Source organism: Glandiceps talaboti, chromosome 12 (assembly GCF_964340395.1).
Source record: "Glandiceps talaboti chromosome 12, keGlaTala1.1, whole genome shotgun sequence".
NCBI classification, from domain to species: Eukaryota; Metazoa; Hemichordata; class Enteropneusta; family Spengelidae; genus Glandiceps; species Glandiceps talaboti.
The window spans coordinates 2048618-2066001 of NC_135560.1; the positions used below are offsets into that span (position 1 = coordinate 2048618).

At 35.3% G+C, this 17384-nt stretch overlaps 1 protein-coding gene across 1 annotated transcript in view; it reads right to left on the bottom strand.

Moving 5' to 3' along the window:
* Nucleotides 1–436: 436 nt before the first annotated feature.
* LOC144442898 (asparagine--tRNA ligase, cytoplasmic-like) overlaps nt 437–17384 on the bottom strand; it is a 39459-nt gene continuing 22511 nt past the window's right edge. The window contains exons 13-20 of the mRNA XM_078132272.1: nt 16832–16909; nt 15179–15300; nt 14863–14998; nt 9760–9873; nt 8637–8684; nt 6496–6579; nt 2602–2733; nt 437–1122 (exon numbers count right to left, since the gene is read on the bottom strand). Of these exons, the coding sequence (XP_077988398.1) occupies nt 991–1122; nt 2602–2733; nt 6496–6579; nt 8637–8684; nt 9760–9873; nt 14863–14998; nt 15179–15300; nt 16832–16909 (846 nt within the window). The 3' untranslated portion in view covers nt 437–990. The remainder of the gene's footprint in view (nt 1123–2601; nt 2734–6495; nt 6580–8636; nt 8685–9759; nt 9874–14862; nt 14999–15178; nt 15301–16831; nt 16910–17384) is intronic.

Here is a 17384-nt window from a genome sequence, read left to right on the forward strand (position 1 = left end):
ACACAAAATGGAATTACATACAGCTGAAAGAGAGAAAAGTAGCCAAGGAAAGAAGAAAAAAAGTTTTATATTACCACAAAACTCAAGGAGTCAACTGATCAATATCACACACAAAACTGATATTGCACCACAAAAAATTATCATTCAATCGGTCAATCATTCAACCAAATAATGAATGAATGAATGAATGAATGAACCAATCGATCAATCAATCAATTACATGCTCGCTAGCTCGTGATTAAACATAACTTTTTAGGTGTGTGTGGAGGGATGGGTGGGGCGGGGTTGGGGGGTGTTATTGTTGTTGGTTCTTGGGTTGTACTGACAAGGGCAAACACAGATGTGGCATATACTGTTGAATGTAATGATCACATTTTGAAATAATTTGTATTATCAAAAACATTACAAAAAATAATCAACACAAGAATTAGGTTTGATGTCTTTATTCAGTGTCCTACAGAGAAATTAGGTTTGATGTCTTTATTCAGTGTCCTACAGAGAAATTAGGTTTGATGTCTTTATTCAGTGTCCTACAGAGAAATTCATCCAAAGATATTAAGGAAGCACAATGTAATATTTTTATCACACTGTCAGGTTTTTTCAGTGACTGTTGAGCTAAGCTGCATTCATTTTGTTGAATAAAATGTTCAATAAAATACAACTACATAATTCTATAATACTACTATGGTTACATACAAACCATAGATGTATTGACAGCTGTGTATTCAACACTAAGTCATCATGTATCACAGTTTTAATCATAAACTAGGAAGTTGAACAAATCAATTGGATGCCTAGATTTGAACATTGGCCAATAATAGACGAGTTAGTAGAAAATAGTCTAAAATATCAAGATAGTAAGTAAGTGCTTCAGTGATTGGTCTGAATGGGATTTGACTGCATTGCATAATTTGCTTATACAATCAGTAAACTGTAACACCGATTGGCTGAGACTTATTCTGTAATCAGTCAATCATTCATGTGCATAGTTTATGGTTTACACCTTTCAGTAAAACGTGGATAGAAGCAGACATCTCTTATATGTGGCCGGTTTAGTAACCATGTCAAGAAACGTTCTAATCCTAGTCCATAACCACCATGTGGACAAGAACCATATTTTCTCTGTAAAACAAACACAGATAGATTATGTAGACACAGTATACAGAATACAATTCACTATCTCTTTATTCTTTTGTTACAAATTGTCACAGTTTCACAATGTTAGTTTGGCTTCATCTGTTACAGGTTTAGACCCTGGAATTTGTCATTATCTACACATATGTGATCAAATGAAGTACTGCATGGGGATGGGTAGCAAGTTCCATATCAGCACTAATATAATGCGTACACAACAGAATACAGTACTAATATGCCTACACGACAGAATACAGTACTAATATCATGCATACATGACAGAATACAGTACTAATATAATGCATACACGACAGAATACAGTACTAACATGCCTACACGACAGAATACAGTACTGATATCATGTAAACATGACAGAATACAGTACTAATATAATGCATACACGACAGAATACAGTACTAACATGCCTACACGACAGAATACAGTACTAATATACACTCATGACAGAATACAGTACTAATATCATGTGTACATGACAGAATACAGTACTAATATGCATACACAACAGAATACAGTACTAACATGCCTACACAACAGAATACAGTACTAATATCATGTGTACATGACAGAATACAGTACTAATATCACATGTACATGGGAGAACACAGTACTAATATGCATACAAGACTGAATACAGTACTAATGTCATGCGTACATGGCAGAATACAGTACTAATATCATGCATACACGACAGAAAACTACTAATATCATGCGTACATGACAGAATACAGTACTAATATCACATGTACACGGGAGAATAGTTTTAATATGCATACAAGACTGAATACAGTACTAATGTCATGTGTACATGGCAGAATACAGTACTAATATACATACACAACAGAATACAGTACTTATATCACGCATACATGACAGAATACAGTACTAATGTTGTGCTTACATGACAAACAGTACTGCCATGTGTACATAACAAAATACAGTACTAATATGCATACATGGCAGAATACAGTAATACAGTACTATTATCATGCTGACATGACAATAAAGTACTAATATAATGCATACATGACAGAATACAGTACTGACACCATGCATACACAGGAGAATACAGTACTAATATCATGCGTACATGACAGAATACAGTATACTGTCACGCGTACATGACAGAATACAGTACTAATGTCATGCATACATGACAATGCAGTACTAATGTCATGCATACATGGCAGAATGTAGTACTAATATCATGCATACAGTACGAATATCATATGTACATGACAAACAGTACTGCCATGTGTACATGACAGAATACAGTACTAATATGCGTATATGACACTACAGTACTAATATGTGTACATGACAGATTACACAGCTAATATCATGTGTACATAACAATACAGTACAAAAGTCTAGTATCACTTGTACATGAAAAAGCCCAGTACTTGCATTCTTTACATAACAATTATAGACTTTGACATTTGAACCAACCTGATCTGTATACCAGTAATATGGTGTTGGGTCTAGACCAGCATTTTTGTATGCTTCAAGAAGTTCATCATTATCCCACATTCTCATAGACCCTCCAACAATTTCTCCTACATTTGGCATCAGTAGATCAACCTGGATAAACAATAAAAACAGTTAACTTGCTGTATATATAACTTGGGGGTGGGGTTGCTAGTGTTGTTTGCAGGAGGATCATTTAAATTCAAATACAATAATGTAAAACAATCTACTGTATGAACTACAGTCTGAATTCTGTCCTAAAAATTCATGAAACACCTAGAAGTTATCAAGCAGGAGTCGGATTAACAGTTTGTTAGCTCAGGGCTATAGTTATACAGATATGGTTATACTTGAACTTCAGAAGGCACTGTAGGCATTGAACTACAGAAGGCATTGTAAGCACTGTAGGCATTGTAAGCACTGTAGGCATTGTAAGCACTGTAGGCATTGTAAGCACTGTAGGCATTGTAAGCACTGTAGGCATTGTAAGCACTGTAGGCATTGTAAGCACTGTAGGCATTGAACTACTGTAGGCATTGTAAGCACTGTAGGCATTGTAAGCACTGTAGGCATTGAACTACTGTAGGCATTGTAAGCACTGTAGGCATTGTAAGCACTGTAGGCATTGTAAGCACTGTAGGCATTGTAAGCACTGTAGGCATTGAACTACTGTAGGCATTGTAAGCACTGTAGGCATTGTAAGCACTGTAGGCATTGTAAGCACTGTAGGCATTGTAAGCACTGTAGGCATTGTAAGCACTGTAGGCATTGTAAGCACTGTAGGCATTGAACTACTGTAGGCATTGTAAGCACTGTAGGCATTGAACTACTGTAGGCATTGAACTACTGTTGGCATTGTAAGCACTGTAGGCATTGAACTACTGTAGGCATTGTAAGCACTGTAGGCATTGAACTACTGTAGGCATTGTAAGCACTGTAGGCACTGTAAGCACTGTAGGCATTGTAAGCACTGTAGGCACTGTAAGCACTGTAGGCATTGTAAGCACTGTAGGCACTGTAAGCACTGTAGGCATTGTAAGCACTGTAGGCACTGTAAGCACTGTAGGCATTGTAAGCACTGTAGGCATTGTAAGCACTGTAGGCATTGTAAGCACTGTAGGCATTGAACTACTGTAGGCATTGAACTACTGTAGGCACTGTAAGCACTGTAGGCATTGTAAGCACTGTAGGCATTGAACTACTGTAGGCATTGTAAGCACTGTAGGCATTGTAAGCACTGTAGGCATTGTAAGCACTGTAGGCATTGAACTACTGTAGGCATTGAACTACTGTTGGCATTGAACTACTGTTGGCATTGTAAGCACTGTAGGCATTGAACTACTGTTGGCATTGTAAGCACTGTAGGCATTGAACTACTGTAGGCACTGTAAGCACTGTAGGCATTAAACTACTGTAGGCATTGAACTACTGTAGGCATTGAACTACTGTTGGCATTGAACTACTGTTGGCATTGTAAGCACTGTAGGCATTGAACTACTGTAGGCATTGTAAGCACTGTAGGCATTGTAAGCACTGTAGGCATTGAACTACTGTAGGCATTGTAAGCACTGTAGGCATTGTAAGCACTGTAGGCATTGTAAGCACTGTAGGCATTGAACTACTGTAGGCATTGTAAGCACTGTAGGCATTGAACTACTGTAGGCATTGTAAGCACTGTAGGCATTGTAAGCACTGTAGGCATTGTAAGCACTGTAGGCATTGAACTACTGTAGGCATTGAACTACTGTTGGCATTGAACTACTGTTGGCATTGTAAGCACTGTAGGCATTGAACTACTGTAGGCATTGTAAGCACTGTAGGCATTGAACTACTGTAGGCATTGAACTACTGTTGGCATTGTAAGCACTGTAGGCATTGAACTACTGTAGGCATTGTAAGCACTGTAGGCATTGAACTACTGTAGGCATTGTAAGCACTGTAGGCATTGTAAGCACTGTAGGCATTGTAAGCACTGTAGGCATTGTAAGCACTGTAGGCATTGTAAGCACTGTAGGCATTGTAAGCACTGTAGGCATTGTAAGCACTGTAGGCATTGAACTACTGTAGGCATTGAACTACTGTAGGCATTGAACTACTGTAGGCATTGTAAGCACTGTAGGCATTGTAAGCACTGTAGGCATTGAACTACTGTAGGCATTGAACTACTGTAGGCATTGTAAGCACTGTAGGCATTGTAAGCACTGTAGGCATTGAACTACTGTAGGCATTGTAAGCACTGTAGGCATTGTAAGCACTGTAGGCATTGAACTACTGTAGGCATTGTAAGCACTGTAGGCATTGTAAGCACTGTAGGCATTGAACTACTGTAGGCATTGAACTACTGTAGGCATTGAACTACTGTAGGCATTGTAAGCACTGTAGGCATTGAACTACTGTAGGCATTGTAAGCACTGTAGGCATTGTAAGCACTGTAGGCATTGTAAGCACTGTAGGCATTGAACTACTGTAGGCATTGTAAGCACTGTAGGCATTGTAAGCACTGTAGGCATTGTAAGCACTGTAGGCATTGTAAGCACTGTAGGCATTGAACTACTGTAGGCATTGAACTACTGTAGGCATTGTAAGCACTGTAGGCATTGAACTACTGTTGGCATTGTAAGCACTGTAGGCATTGAACTACTGTAGGCATTGAACTACTGTAGGCATTGAACTACTGTAGGCATTGTAAGCACTGTAGGCATTGTAAGCACTGTAGGCATTGTAAGCACTGTAGGCATTGTAAGCACTGTAGGCATTGAACTACTGTAGGCATTGTAAGCACTGTAGGCATTGTAAGCACTGTAGGCATTGAACTACTGTAGGCATTGAACTACTGTAGGCACTGTAAGCACTGTAGGCATTGTAAGCACTGTAGGCATTGTAAGCACTGTAGGCATTGTAAGCACTGTAGGCATTGAACTACTGTAGGCATTGTAAGCACTGTAGGCATTGAACTACTGTAGGCATTGTAAGCACTGTAGGCATTGAACTACTGTAGGCATTGTAAGCACTGTAGGCATTGTAAGCACTGTAGGCATTGTAAGCACTGTAGGCATTGTAAGCACTGTAGGCATTGAACTACTGTAGGCATTGTAAGCACTGTAGGCATTGAACTACTGTAGGCATTGTAAGCACTGTAGGCATTGAACTACTGTAGGCATTGTAAGCACTGTAGGCATTGAACTACTGTAGGCATTGAACTACTGTAGGCATTGTAAGCACTGTAGGCATTGTAAGCACTGTAGGCATTGTAAGCACTGTAGGCATTGTAAGCACTGTAGGCATTGTAAGCACTGTAGGCATTGTAAGCACTGTAGGCATTGTAAGCACTGTAGGCATTGTAAGCACTGTAGGCATTGAACTACTGTAGGCATTGTAAGCACTGTAGGCATTGTAAGCACTGTAGGCATTGTAAGCACTGTAGGCATTGAACTACTGTAGGCACTGTAAGCACTGTAGGCATTGTAAGCACTGTAGGCATTGTAAGCACTAGGCATTGTAAGCACTGTAGGCATTGTAAGCACTGTAGGCATTGTAAGCACAGAAGACACTAAACTACAGAAGGCATTCAAGACATTCAACTACAGAAACCATTGTATGCTTTATGGGAATTCAAGGCACTCAACTATAGAGTGAAAGCATTGGATAATGTAAATAATGAGGGTTTTTTACATTAACTAAGTGCAGCATTGCTTTGGGTCTAGCCGAGAGTAGATTGGTTTAAATTGCATTTATAGATCCCAAACAGGTTGTTGATATAAATCAATCCTTTTTCTCCAAACTACTTGTTTACAAACAATATCCCCCTTGGGAGAAAGAGGATTTGAATTTTTCCTCTGAAAATTGTGTCACACAACATCTGCTATCATTACTTACTGATTCAGTGACTCTACGATCCTCAGGACATTTGGCCATGTAGAATGATTTGATTTCAGCAGGAAATCTACTGAACAGAATAGGCTATAAACATACAAAGAAAAGAAAATTAGAAGTTGAACCACCCAGCCACAGCACTAACATAACATAGCTATACTATAGCCACCTATATGATTAACATAACATAGCTATACTATAGCCACCTATATGATTAACATAACATAGCTGTACTTTAGCCACCTATATGATTAACATAACATAGCTGTACTATAGCCACCTATATGATTAACATAATATAGCTGTACTATAGCCACCTATATGATTAACATAACATAGCTGTACTATAGCCACCTATATGATTAACATAACATAGCTGTACTTTAGCCACCTATATGATTAACATAATATAGCTGTACTATAGCCACCTATATGATTAACATAATATAGCTGTACTATAGCCACCTATATGATTAACATAACATAGCTGTACTATAGCCACCTATATGATTAACATAGCACAGCTGTACTATAGCCACCTATATGATTAATATAACATAGCTGTACTATAGCCACCTATATGATTAACATAACATAGCTATACTATAGCCACCTATATGATTAACATAACATAGCTGTACTTTAGCCACCTATATGATTAACATAACATAGCTGTACTATAGCCACCTATATGATTAACATAACATAGCTGTACTATAGCCACCTATATGATTAACATAACATAGCTGTACTATAGCCACCTATATGATTAATATAACACAGCTGTACTATAGCCACCTATATGATTAACATAACATAGCTGTACTATAGCCACCTATATGATTAACATAACACAGCTGTACTATAGCCACCTATATGATTAATATAACATAGCTGTACTATAGCCACCTATATGATTAACATAACATAGCTGTACTATAGCCACCTATATGATTAATATAACATAGCTGTACTATAGCCACCAATATGATTAACATAACATAGCTGTACTATAGCCACCAATATGATTAACATAACACAGCTGTACTATAGCCACCAATATGATTAACATAACATAGCTGTACTATAGCCACCAATATGATTAACATAACACAGCTGTACTATAGCCACCTATATGATTAAGATAACATAGCTGTACTATAGCCACCTATATGATTAATATAACATAGCTGTACTATAGCCACCTATATGATTAACATATCATAGCTGTACTATAGCCACCTATATGATTAACATAACATAGCTGTACTATAGCCACCTATATGATTAATATAACATAGCTGTACTATAGCCACCTATATGATTAACATAACATAGCTGTACTATAGCCACCTATATGATTAATATAACATAGCTGTACTATAGCCACCTATATGATTAATATAACATAGCTGTACTATAGCCACCTATATGATTAACATAACATAGCTGTACTATAGCCACCAATATGATTAACATAACACAGCTGTACTATAGCCACCTACATGATTAACATAACATAGCTGTACTATAGCCACCTATATGATTAACATAACATAGCTGTACTATAGCCACCTATATGATTAACATAACACAGCTGTACTATAGCCACCTATGATTAAGATAACATAGCTGTACTATAGCCACCTATATGATTAACATAACATAACATAACATAGCTATTATAGTGAGGTAACACGCACTGGTAGTATCATGATCACTGATACGTACAAATGTACACTGGGCATTCCTATATCCATTAATACATATGACACTGAAATATTCATGTGATGAAAGATTGGGTAAACAGTTAGCTAAAAATTGTTTTTGAAAAATATAAGCAGTCAACCCTTTTGTAGAAATATTCTCTCGTCCACTAACAAGAAAGTTTATTAAGTAAACAAAGTCTGCTACATACAGTTACCATAGGTTTATTAAGTAAAAAAAGTCTACTACATACAGTTACCATATGTATCACACTCAAAATAAAGTCATTCATTCATTTGGGAAATTCTACCTCACAAGTCATTATATCTTTTACCTACTAAACAAGATTTGTATAAAATTCAAATTGATTTGTGCTTAATGAGATATTAATCATTGGTGACACAGTCTGACTTTAAAATCAATGATCATAACTTTACCTCATTAATTTTATCTGTCATCTTCCTTTCTGGCATTTCTGGAATATCCTGTTATGTGAATTGAAGTGAAAGAAAAATTGATTTTAGCATACAACTAACTCTTAAGTACCAATTAGGGCTACATATCAACCTATTATACCCTACATTCAAATCAACACCCTGTTACACCCTACATTCAAATCAACACTTGGTATACCCTACATTCAAATCAACACTTGGTATACCCTACATTCAAATCAACACTCTGTTATACCCTACATTCAAATCAACACTTGGTATACCCTACATTCAAATCAACACTTGGTATACCCTACATTCAAATCAACACCCTGTTACACCCTACATTCAAATCAACACCCTGTTATACCCTACATTCAAATCAACACCCTGTTATACCATACATTCAAATCAACACCCTATTATACCCTACATTCAAATCAACACTTGGTATACCCTACATTCAAATCAACACTTGGTATACCCTACATTCAAATCAACACTTGGTATACCCTACATTCAAATCAACACTTGGTATACCCTACATTCAAATCAACACTTGGTATACCCTACATTCAAATCAACACCATGTTATACCATACATTCAAATCAACACCCTGTTATACCCTACATTCAAATCAACACCATGTTATACCCTACATTCAAATCAACACTCTGTTATACCCTACATTCAAATCAACACCCTGTTATACCCTACATTCAAATCAACACTTGGTATACCCTACATTCAAATCAACACTTGGTATACCCTACATTCAAATCAACACCATGTTATACCCTACATTCAAATCAACACTCTGTTATACCCTACATTCAAATCAACACCCTGTTATACCCTACATTCAAATCAACACTTGGTATACCCTACATTCAAATCAACACCCTGTTATACCCTACATTCAAATCAACACCCTGTTATACCCTACATTCAAATCAACACCCTGTTATACCATACATTCAAATCAACACCATGTTATACCCTACATTCAAATCAACACCCTGCCACAACAATATAATAGTACCCAGAGTAAAGTTTTTACTACAGTAAGACTTATTTCTATTATCACCTCAGCAACACAAATCATTTTTATCTGATCATACTAACCTCTCCAAATTCATAGTAAGTGCCATCTTCCTTCTTTATATCATGTTCACGAAGATATTTCACACCATCTTTGTAATCCATTCTCTTAAATGGTCGTTTTGGTGCCTGAAAATTCTGAAGAAAAAAAAACATTTCCATGCAATATCTTAGATTCTATTTCATACACAAACAATACTACAGGGAGTGTCCATATTGACTGTAATGCCAAAACAGGCTATGCTACAAGGAATGAATTTATCTGTTGTAATATCAATACATGTAATGCTACAAGGAGTGGAATTACTGGATGTAGTTCTAATACAAGTGGTGTTACTTACTGAATGTAGTTCTAATACAAGTGGTGTTACTTACTGGATGTAGTTCTAATACAAGTGGTGTTACTTACTGGATGTAGTTCTAATACAAGTGGTGTTACTTACTGGATGTAGTTCTAATACAAGTGGTGTTACTTACTGGATGTAGTTCTAATACAAGTGGTGTTACTTACTGAATGTAGTTCTAATACAAGTGGTGTTACTTACTGGATGTAGTTCTAATACAAGTGGTGTTACTTACTGGATGTAGTTCTAATACAAGTGGTGTTACTTACTGAATGTAGTTCTAATACAAGTGGTGTTACTTACTGGATGTAGTTCTAATACAAGTGGTGTTACTTACTGGATGTAGTTCTAATACAAGTGGTGTTACTTACTGAATGTAGTTCTAATACAAGTGGTGTTACTTACTGGATGTAGTTCTAATACAAGTGGTGTTGCTTACTGAATGTAGTTCTAATACAAGTGGTGTTACTTACTGGATGTAGTTCTAATACAAGTGGTGTTGCTTACTGAATGTAGTTCTAATACAAGTGGTGTTACTTACTGGATGTAGTTCTAATACAAGTGGTGTTACTTACTGAATGTAGTTCTAATACAAGTGGTGTTACTTACTGGATGTAGTTCTAATACATGTGGTGTTACTTACTGAATGTAGTTCTAATACAAGTGGTGTTACTTACTGGATGTAGTTCTAATACAAGTGGTGTTACTTACTGAATGTAGTTCTAATACAAGTGGTGTTACTTACTGGATGTAGTTCTAATACAAGTGGTGTTACTTACTGGATGTAGTTCTAATACAAGTGGTGTTACTTACTGAATGTAGTTCTAATACAAGTGGTGTTACTTACTGGATGTAGTTCTAATACAAGTGGTGTTACTTACTGGATGTAGTTCTAATACAAGTGGTGTTACTTACTGGATGTAGTTCTAATACAAGTGATGTTACTTACTGAATGTAGTTCTAATACAAGTGGTGTTACTTACTGGATGTAGTTCTAATACAAGTGGTGTTACTTACTGGATGTAGTTCTAATACAAGTGGTGTTACTTACTGGATGTAGTTCTAATACAAGTGGTGTTACTTACTGGATGTAGTTCTAATACAAGTGGTGTTACTTACTGAATGTAGTTCTAATACAAGTGGTGTTACTTACTGGATGTAGTTCTAATACAAGTGGTGTTACTTACTGGATGTAGTTCTAATACAAGTGGTGTTACTTACTGGATGTAGTTCTAATACAAGTGGTGTTACTTACTGGATGTAGTTCTAATACAAGTGGTGTTACTTACTGAATGTAGTTCTAATACAAGTGGTGTTACTTACTGGATGTAGTTCTAATACAAGTGGTGTTACTTACTGGATGTAGTTCTAATACAAGTGGTGTTACTTACTGAATGTAGTTCTAATACAAGTGGTGTTACTTACTGGATGTAGTTCTAATACAAGTGGTGTTACTTACTGAATGTAGTTCTAATACAAGTGGTGTTACTTACTGGATGTAGTTCTAATACAAGTGATGTTACTTACTGGATGTAGTTCTAATACAAGTGGTGTTACTTACTGAATGTAGTTCTAATACAAGTGGTGTTACTTACTGAATGTAGTTCTAATACAAGTGATGTTACTTACTGAATGTAGTTCTAATACAAGTGGTGTTACTTACTGGATGTAGTTCTAATACAAGTGGTGTAACTTACTGAATGTAGTTCTAATACAAGTGATGTTGCTTACTGAATGTAGTTCTAATACAAGTGGTGTAACTTACTGGATGTAGTTCTAATACAAGTGGTGTTACTTACTGGATGTAGTTCTAATACAAGTGGTGTTACTTACTGGATGTAGTTCTAATACAAGTGGTGTTACTTACTGGGTGTAGTTCTAATACAAGTGGTGTTACTTACTGGGTGTAGTTCTAATACAAGTGGTGTTACTTACTGAATGTAGTTCTAATGCAAGTGGTGTTACTTACTGGATGTAGTTCTAATACAAGTGGTGTTACTTACTGGATGTAGTTCTAATACAAGTGGTGTTACTTACTGGATGTAGTTCTAATACAAGTGGTGTTATTTACTGGATGTAGTTCTAATACAAGTGGTGTTACTTACTGGATGTAGTTCTAATACAAGTGGTGTTACTTACTGAATGTAGTTCTAATACAAGTGGTGTTACTTACTGGATGTAGTTCTAATACAAGTGGTGTTACTTACTGGATGTAGTTCTAATACAAGTGGTGTTACTTACTGGATGTAGTTCTAATACAAGTGGTGTTACTTACTGAATGTAGTTCTAATACAAGTGGTGTTACTTACTGGATGTAGTTCTAATACAAGTGGTGTTACTTACTGGATGTAGTTCTAATACAAGTGGTGTTACTTACTGAATGTAGTTCTAATACAAGTGGTGTTACTTACTGGATGTAGTTCTAATACAAGTGGTGTTACTTACTGAATGTAGTTCTAATACAAGTGGTGTTACTTACTGGATGTAGTTCTAATACAAGTGATGTTACTTACTGGATGTAGTTCTAATACAAGTGGTGTTACTTACTGAATGTAGTTCTAATACAAGTGGTGTTACTTACTGAATGTAGTTCTAATACAAGTGATGTTACTTACTGAATGTAGTTCTAATACAAGTGGTGTTACTTACTGGATGTAGTTCTAATACAAGTGGTGTAACTTACTGAATGTAGTTCTAATACAAGTGATGTTGCTTACTGAATGTAGTTCTAATACAAGTGGTGTAACTTACTGGATGTAGTTCTAATACAAGTGGTGTTACTTACTGGATGTAGTTCTAATACAAGTGGTGTTACTTACTGGATGTAGTTCTAATACAAGTGGTGTTACTTACTGGGTGTAGTTCTAATACAAGTGGTGTTACTTACTGGGTGTAGTTCTAATACAAGTGGTGTTACTTACTGAATGTAGTTCTAATGCAAGTGGTGTTACTTACTGGATGTAGTTCTAATACAAGTGGTGTTACTTACTGGATGTAGTTCTAATACAAGTGGTGTTACTTACTGGATGTAGTTCTAATACAAGTGGTGTTATTTACTGGATGTAGTTCTAATACAAGTGGTGTTACTTACTGGATGTAGTTCTAATACAAGTGGTGTTACTTACTGAATGTAGTTCTAATACAAGTGGTGTTACTTACTGGATGTAGTTCTAATACAAGTGGTGTTACTTACTGAATGTAGTTCTAATACAAGTGGTGTTACTTACTGGATGTAGTTCTAATACAAGTGGTGTTACTTACTGGATGTAGTTCTAATACAAGTGGTGTTACTTACTGAATGTAGTTCTAATACAAGTGGTGTTACTTACTGGATGTAGTTCTAATACAAGTGATGTTACTTACTGGATGTAGTTCTAATACAAGTGGTGTTACTTACTGAATGTAGTTCTAATACAAGTGATGTTACTTACTGAATGTAGTTCTAATACAAGTGGTGTTACTTACTGGATGTAGTTCTAATACAAGTGGTGTTACTTACTGGATGTAGTTCTAATACAAGTGGTGTTGCTTACTGAATGTAGTTCTAATACAAGTGGTGTAACTTACTGAATGTAGTTCTAATACAAGTGATGTTACTTACTGGATGTAGTTCTAATACAAGTGGTGTTGCTTACTGAATGTAGTTCTAATACAAGTGGTGTAACTTACTGGATGTAGTTCTAATACAAGTGGTGTTACTTACTGGATGTAGTTCTAATACAAGTGGTGTTACTTACTGGATGTAGTTCTAATACAAGTGATGTTACTTACTGAGTGTAGTTCTAATACAAGTGGTGTTGCTTACTGGATGTAGTTCTAATACAAGTGGTGTTACTTACTGGATGTAGTTCTAATACAAGTGGTGTTACTTACTGGATGTAGTTCTAATACAAGTGGTGTTACTTACTGGATGCAGTTCTAATACAAGTGGTGTTACTTACTGGATGTAGTTCTAATACAAGTGATGTTACTTACTGGATGTAGTTCTAATACAAGTGGTGTTACTTACTGGATGCAGTTCTAATACAAGTGATGTTACTTACTGGATGTAGTTCTAATACAAGTGATGTTACTTACTGGATGTAGTTCTAATACAAGTGGTGTTACTTACTGGATGCAGTTCTAATACAAGTGGTGTTACTTACTGGATGTAGTTCTAATACAAGTGGTGTTACTTACTGAATGTAGTTCTAATACAAGTGGTGTTACTTACTGAATGTAGTTCTAATACAAGTGGTGTTACTTACTGGATGTAGTTCTAATACAAGTGATGTTACTTACTGGATGTAGTTCTAATACAAGTGGTGTTACTTACTGGATGTAGTTCTAATACAAGTGGTGTTACTTACTGAATGTAGTTCTAATACAAGTGGTGTTACTTACTGGATGTAGTTCTAATACAAGTGGTGTTACTTACTGGATGTAGTTCTAATACAAGTGGTGTTACTTACTGGATGTAGTTCTAATACAAGTGGTGTTACTTACTGAATGTAGTTCTAATACAAGTGGTGTTACTTACTGGATGTAGTTCTAATACAAGTGGTGTTACTTACTGAATGTAGTTCTAATACAAGTGGTGTTACTTACTGGATGTAGTTCTAATACAAGTGGTGTTACTTACTGAATGTAGTTCTAATACAAGTGGTGTTACTTACTGGATGTAGTTCTAATACAAGTGGTGTTACTTACTGAGTGTCTAATACAAGTGGTGTTACTTACTGGATGTAGTTCTAATACAAGTGGTGTTACTTACTGAGTGTCTAATACAAGAGGTGTTACTTACTGGATGTAGTTCTAATACAAGAGGTGCTACTGGTGAACGCATGACCCTGTCAGTGACATCACATACAAGATCTTCAATCCTGTCAAGTAGATCCTCAAAACTTATAAATGGACATTCAGCTTCAACATGTGTATACCTATAGTAAAATATCAAAATAGAAAGATTAACTTTTGACTACAAGAGAGTTTACCATTTGATTGTTAGTTTTGGAAACAAATTCTCTTCTAGTACGTGACCATATGATAACAAACACAGATAAACTCTGATAAATGTCTTCTAGAACTGACCATATGATAACAAACATTGATAAACTTACTCTGATAAATGTCTTCTAGTACGTGACTGTTCAGCCCTGTAGCTTTGTGCAATACAGAATACATCTCCCATTGATGGTAAGGCTGTTTCAAGATAGAGCTGAGAGGACTGAGTCAAGTAAGCCTGTAATCAAGAAAGATGACCATAATTATAAAAGTGAAAGTTAATATAGTCCAGTAAAAACATCATTTATCAAATTGTACACAATGGCACATTCCCAACCAGATTTAAACTGAATGCCTCCCGTAAGGGAATCACTAATTATGCAAATAACTTATTAAAATAAAAAAAAACTATGGTAACAGGCTTTGTTTTTGGACAAGCGTGCTTTCTTAAGTTAATGTATCTGCCAAATTATACGGAATTTGAAGAGTGCATGATACTGCTTAATTACTGAATATCGTTCCTTATTCAAAATACTCACTAAAAGGTAGAAGTTGTAGCAACAAACTTCATAGGACAGGTGCGTATTATTATGGTTGATATATGTATCATATTATACGAAATTTGAAGCTTGCATTTTAAAGATACAACGTAGTTACTTAAAATCATTAATTATGCAAATTTTTCATTAAAACTGTACGCTATAGCACCAAATTTTATAGGACGTACCTGCTTTGTTGTGGTTAACATTATGTACTAATTTGTATTGAAATTGAAGCATGCAGTCTTAATATATAGTCTAATCACTGAAAATCATTAATTATGCAAATTATTCATTAACACTGTAAGGTACATCAACTAACTTTATAGGACATACACAATTTGTTATGGTGGATGTATGTACTGAATTGTATTGAAATTGAAGTATGCAGTTGTAAGATATAGCATAATTACCAAGAATAATTAATTATGCAAATTATTCATTAACACTGAAAGGTACATCAACAAGCTTTACAGGACATGTGCGATTGTTATTGTTAACATGTGTACTGAAATTATATTGGAATTGAAGTATGTATTCTTAAGATATAGCCTAAATACCGAAAATCATTAATTATGCAAATTATTCATCAACAAACTTTATAGAACATATGTATTTTCTTATGGTTAACGTATGTACTAAATTATGTTGAATATGAAGTATGCATTCTTAAGTTATAGCCTAATTACCAACAATAATTAATTATGCAAATTATTCGTTAACGCTGTAAGGTAGATCATCAAATTTTATAGGACAAATGTATGTTGTTATAACGAATATGCTAAATTATATTGAAATTGAAGTATGCAGTCTTAAGATATTGCTTAATTATTTGATTTCATTAATATGCAAATTTCTCTAATTAAACATTAACCGATCTGGCTGAAAACCTAATCAGGTCTAGCTATTACCCTAAAGATTATATATTCCAAATTTCATTACAATTGAGCCAGCCAAATTTTAGAAAATGATGACACAGACACACAGACAGACAGAGAGACAGAGAGACAGAGAGACAGAGAGACAGAGAGACAGACAGACAGACAGACAGACATTTTTATTTTAATACCTCCCGTACCCTTATGGGAGGTAAAAACACATGTACATAGAGATACCTTTGAGTTACTTTAAAGTTGTGGTTTAATCTCAAAGACTACAACACATGGACATAACAGTACTTTTGTTCATTTGATAAACATTTATTAATACAGCAAATAAAGTTACACTTACCTCCTCGCCAAAGTAATTCAATTTGAAGAGAGTGGAACCACCTTCCACTTGTGTCTGGACCATGGTCGGTGGAAATGTCTACAATTTAAATGTTAGACCATGGTTAGTGGAAATGTCAAAAATTTAAATGTTATTGTACCAAATACAAGCTTAACAAGTCTTTATTGAAGACATAGAACCCAACATTAAAACTTACCAATTCACACTTTGATTTGAATCTTAATGATAAAACATGAAGGTCCCTATAGTGATGTGCATTATTGGGATATCGTATCTGATAGTTGAGTAAAGGTTATGTTTTAAAACTCTAAGCATTAAAATGCTGCCATACATGTGTACATTTTTGGTCTTTTGACCTTGAAATCAGTGGGTACATTGTTATCTGAAGTCATCATGGATTTCAAAACATAACTTGCGTCTTTTCTTTCATTTTTTGTCATGTATAGTTTTCTTTCTTTTCCAGTGATGTAATTGTATTCCTTTTGTGTGTGTGTGTGACGAATAAGTAAAATAAATTTTAAACAATATAATATCTACTAGGCCTTTGACGCTA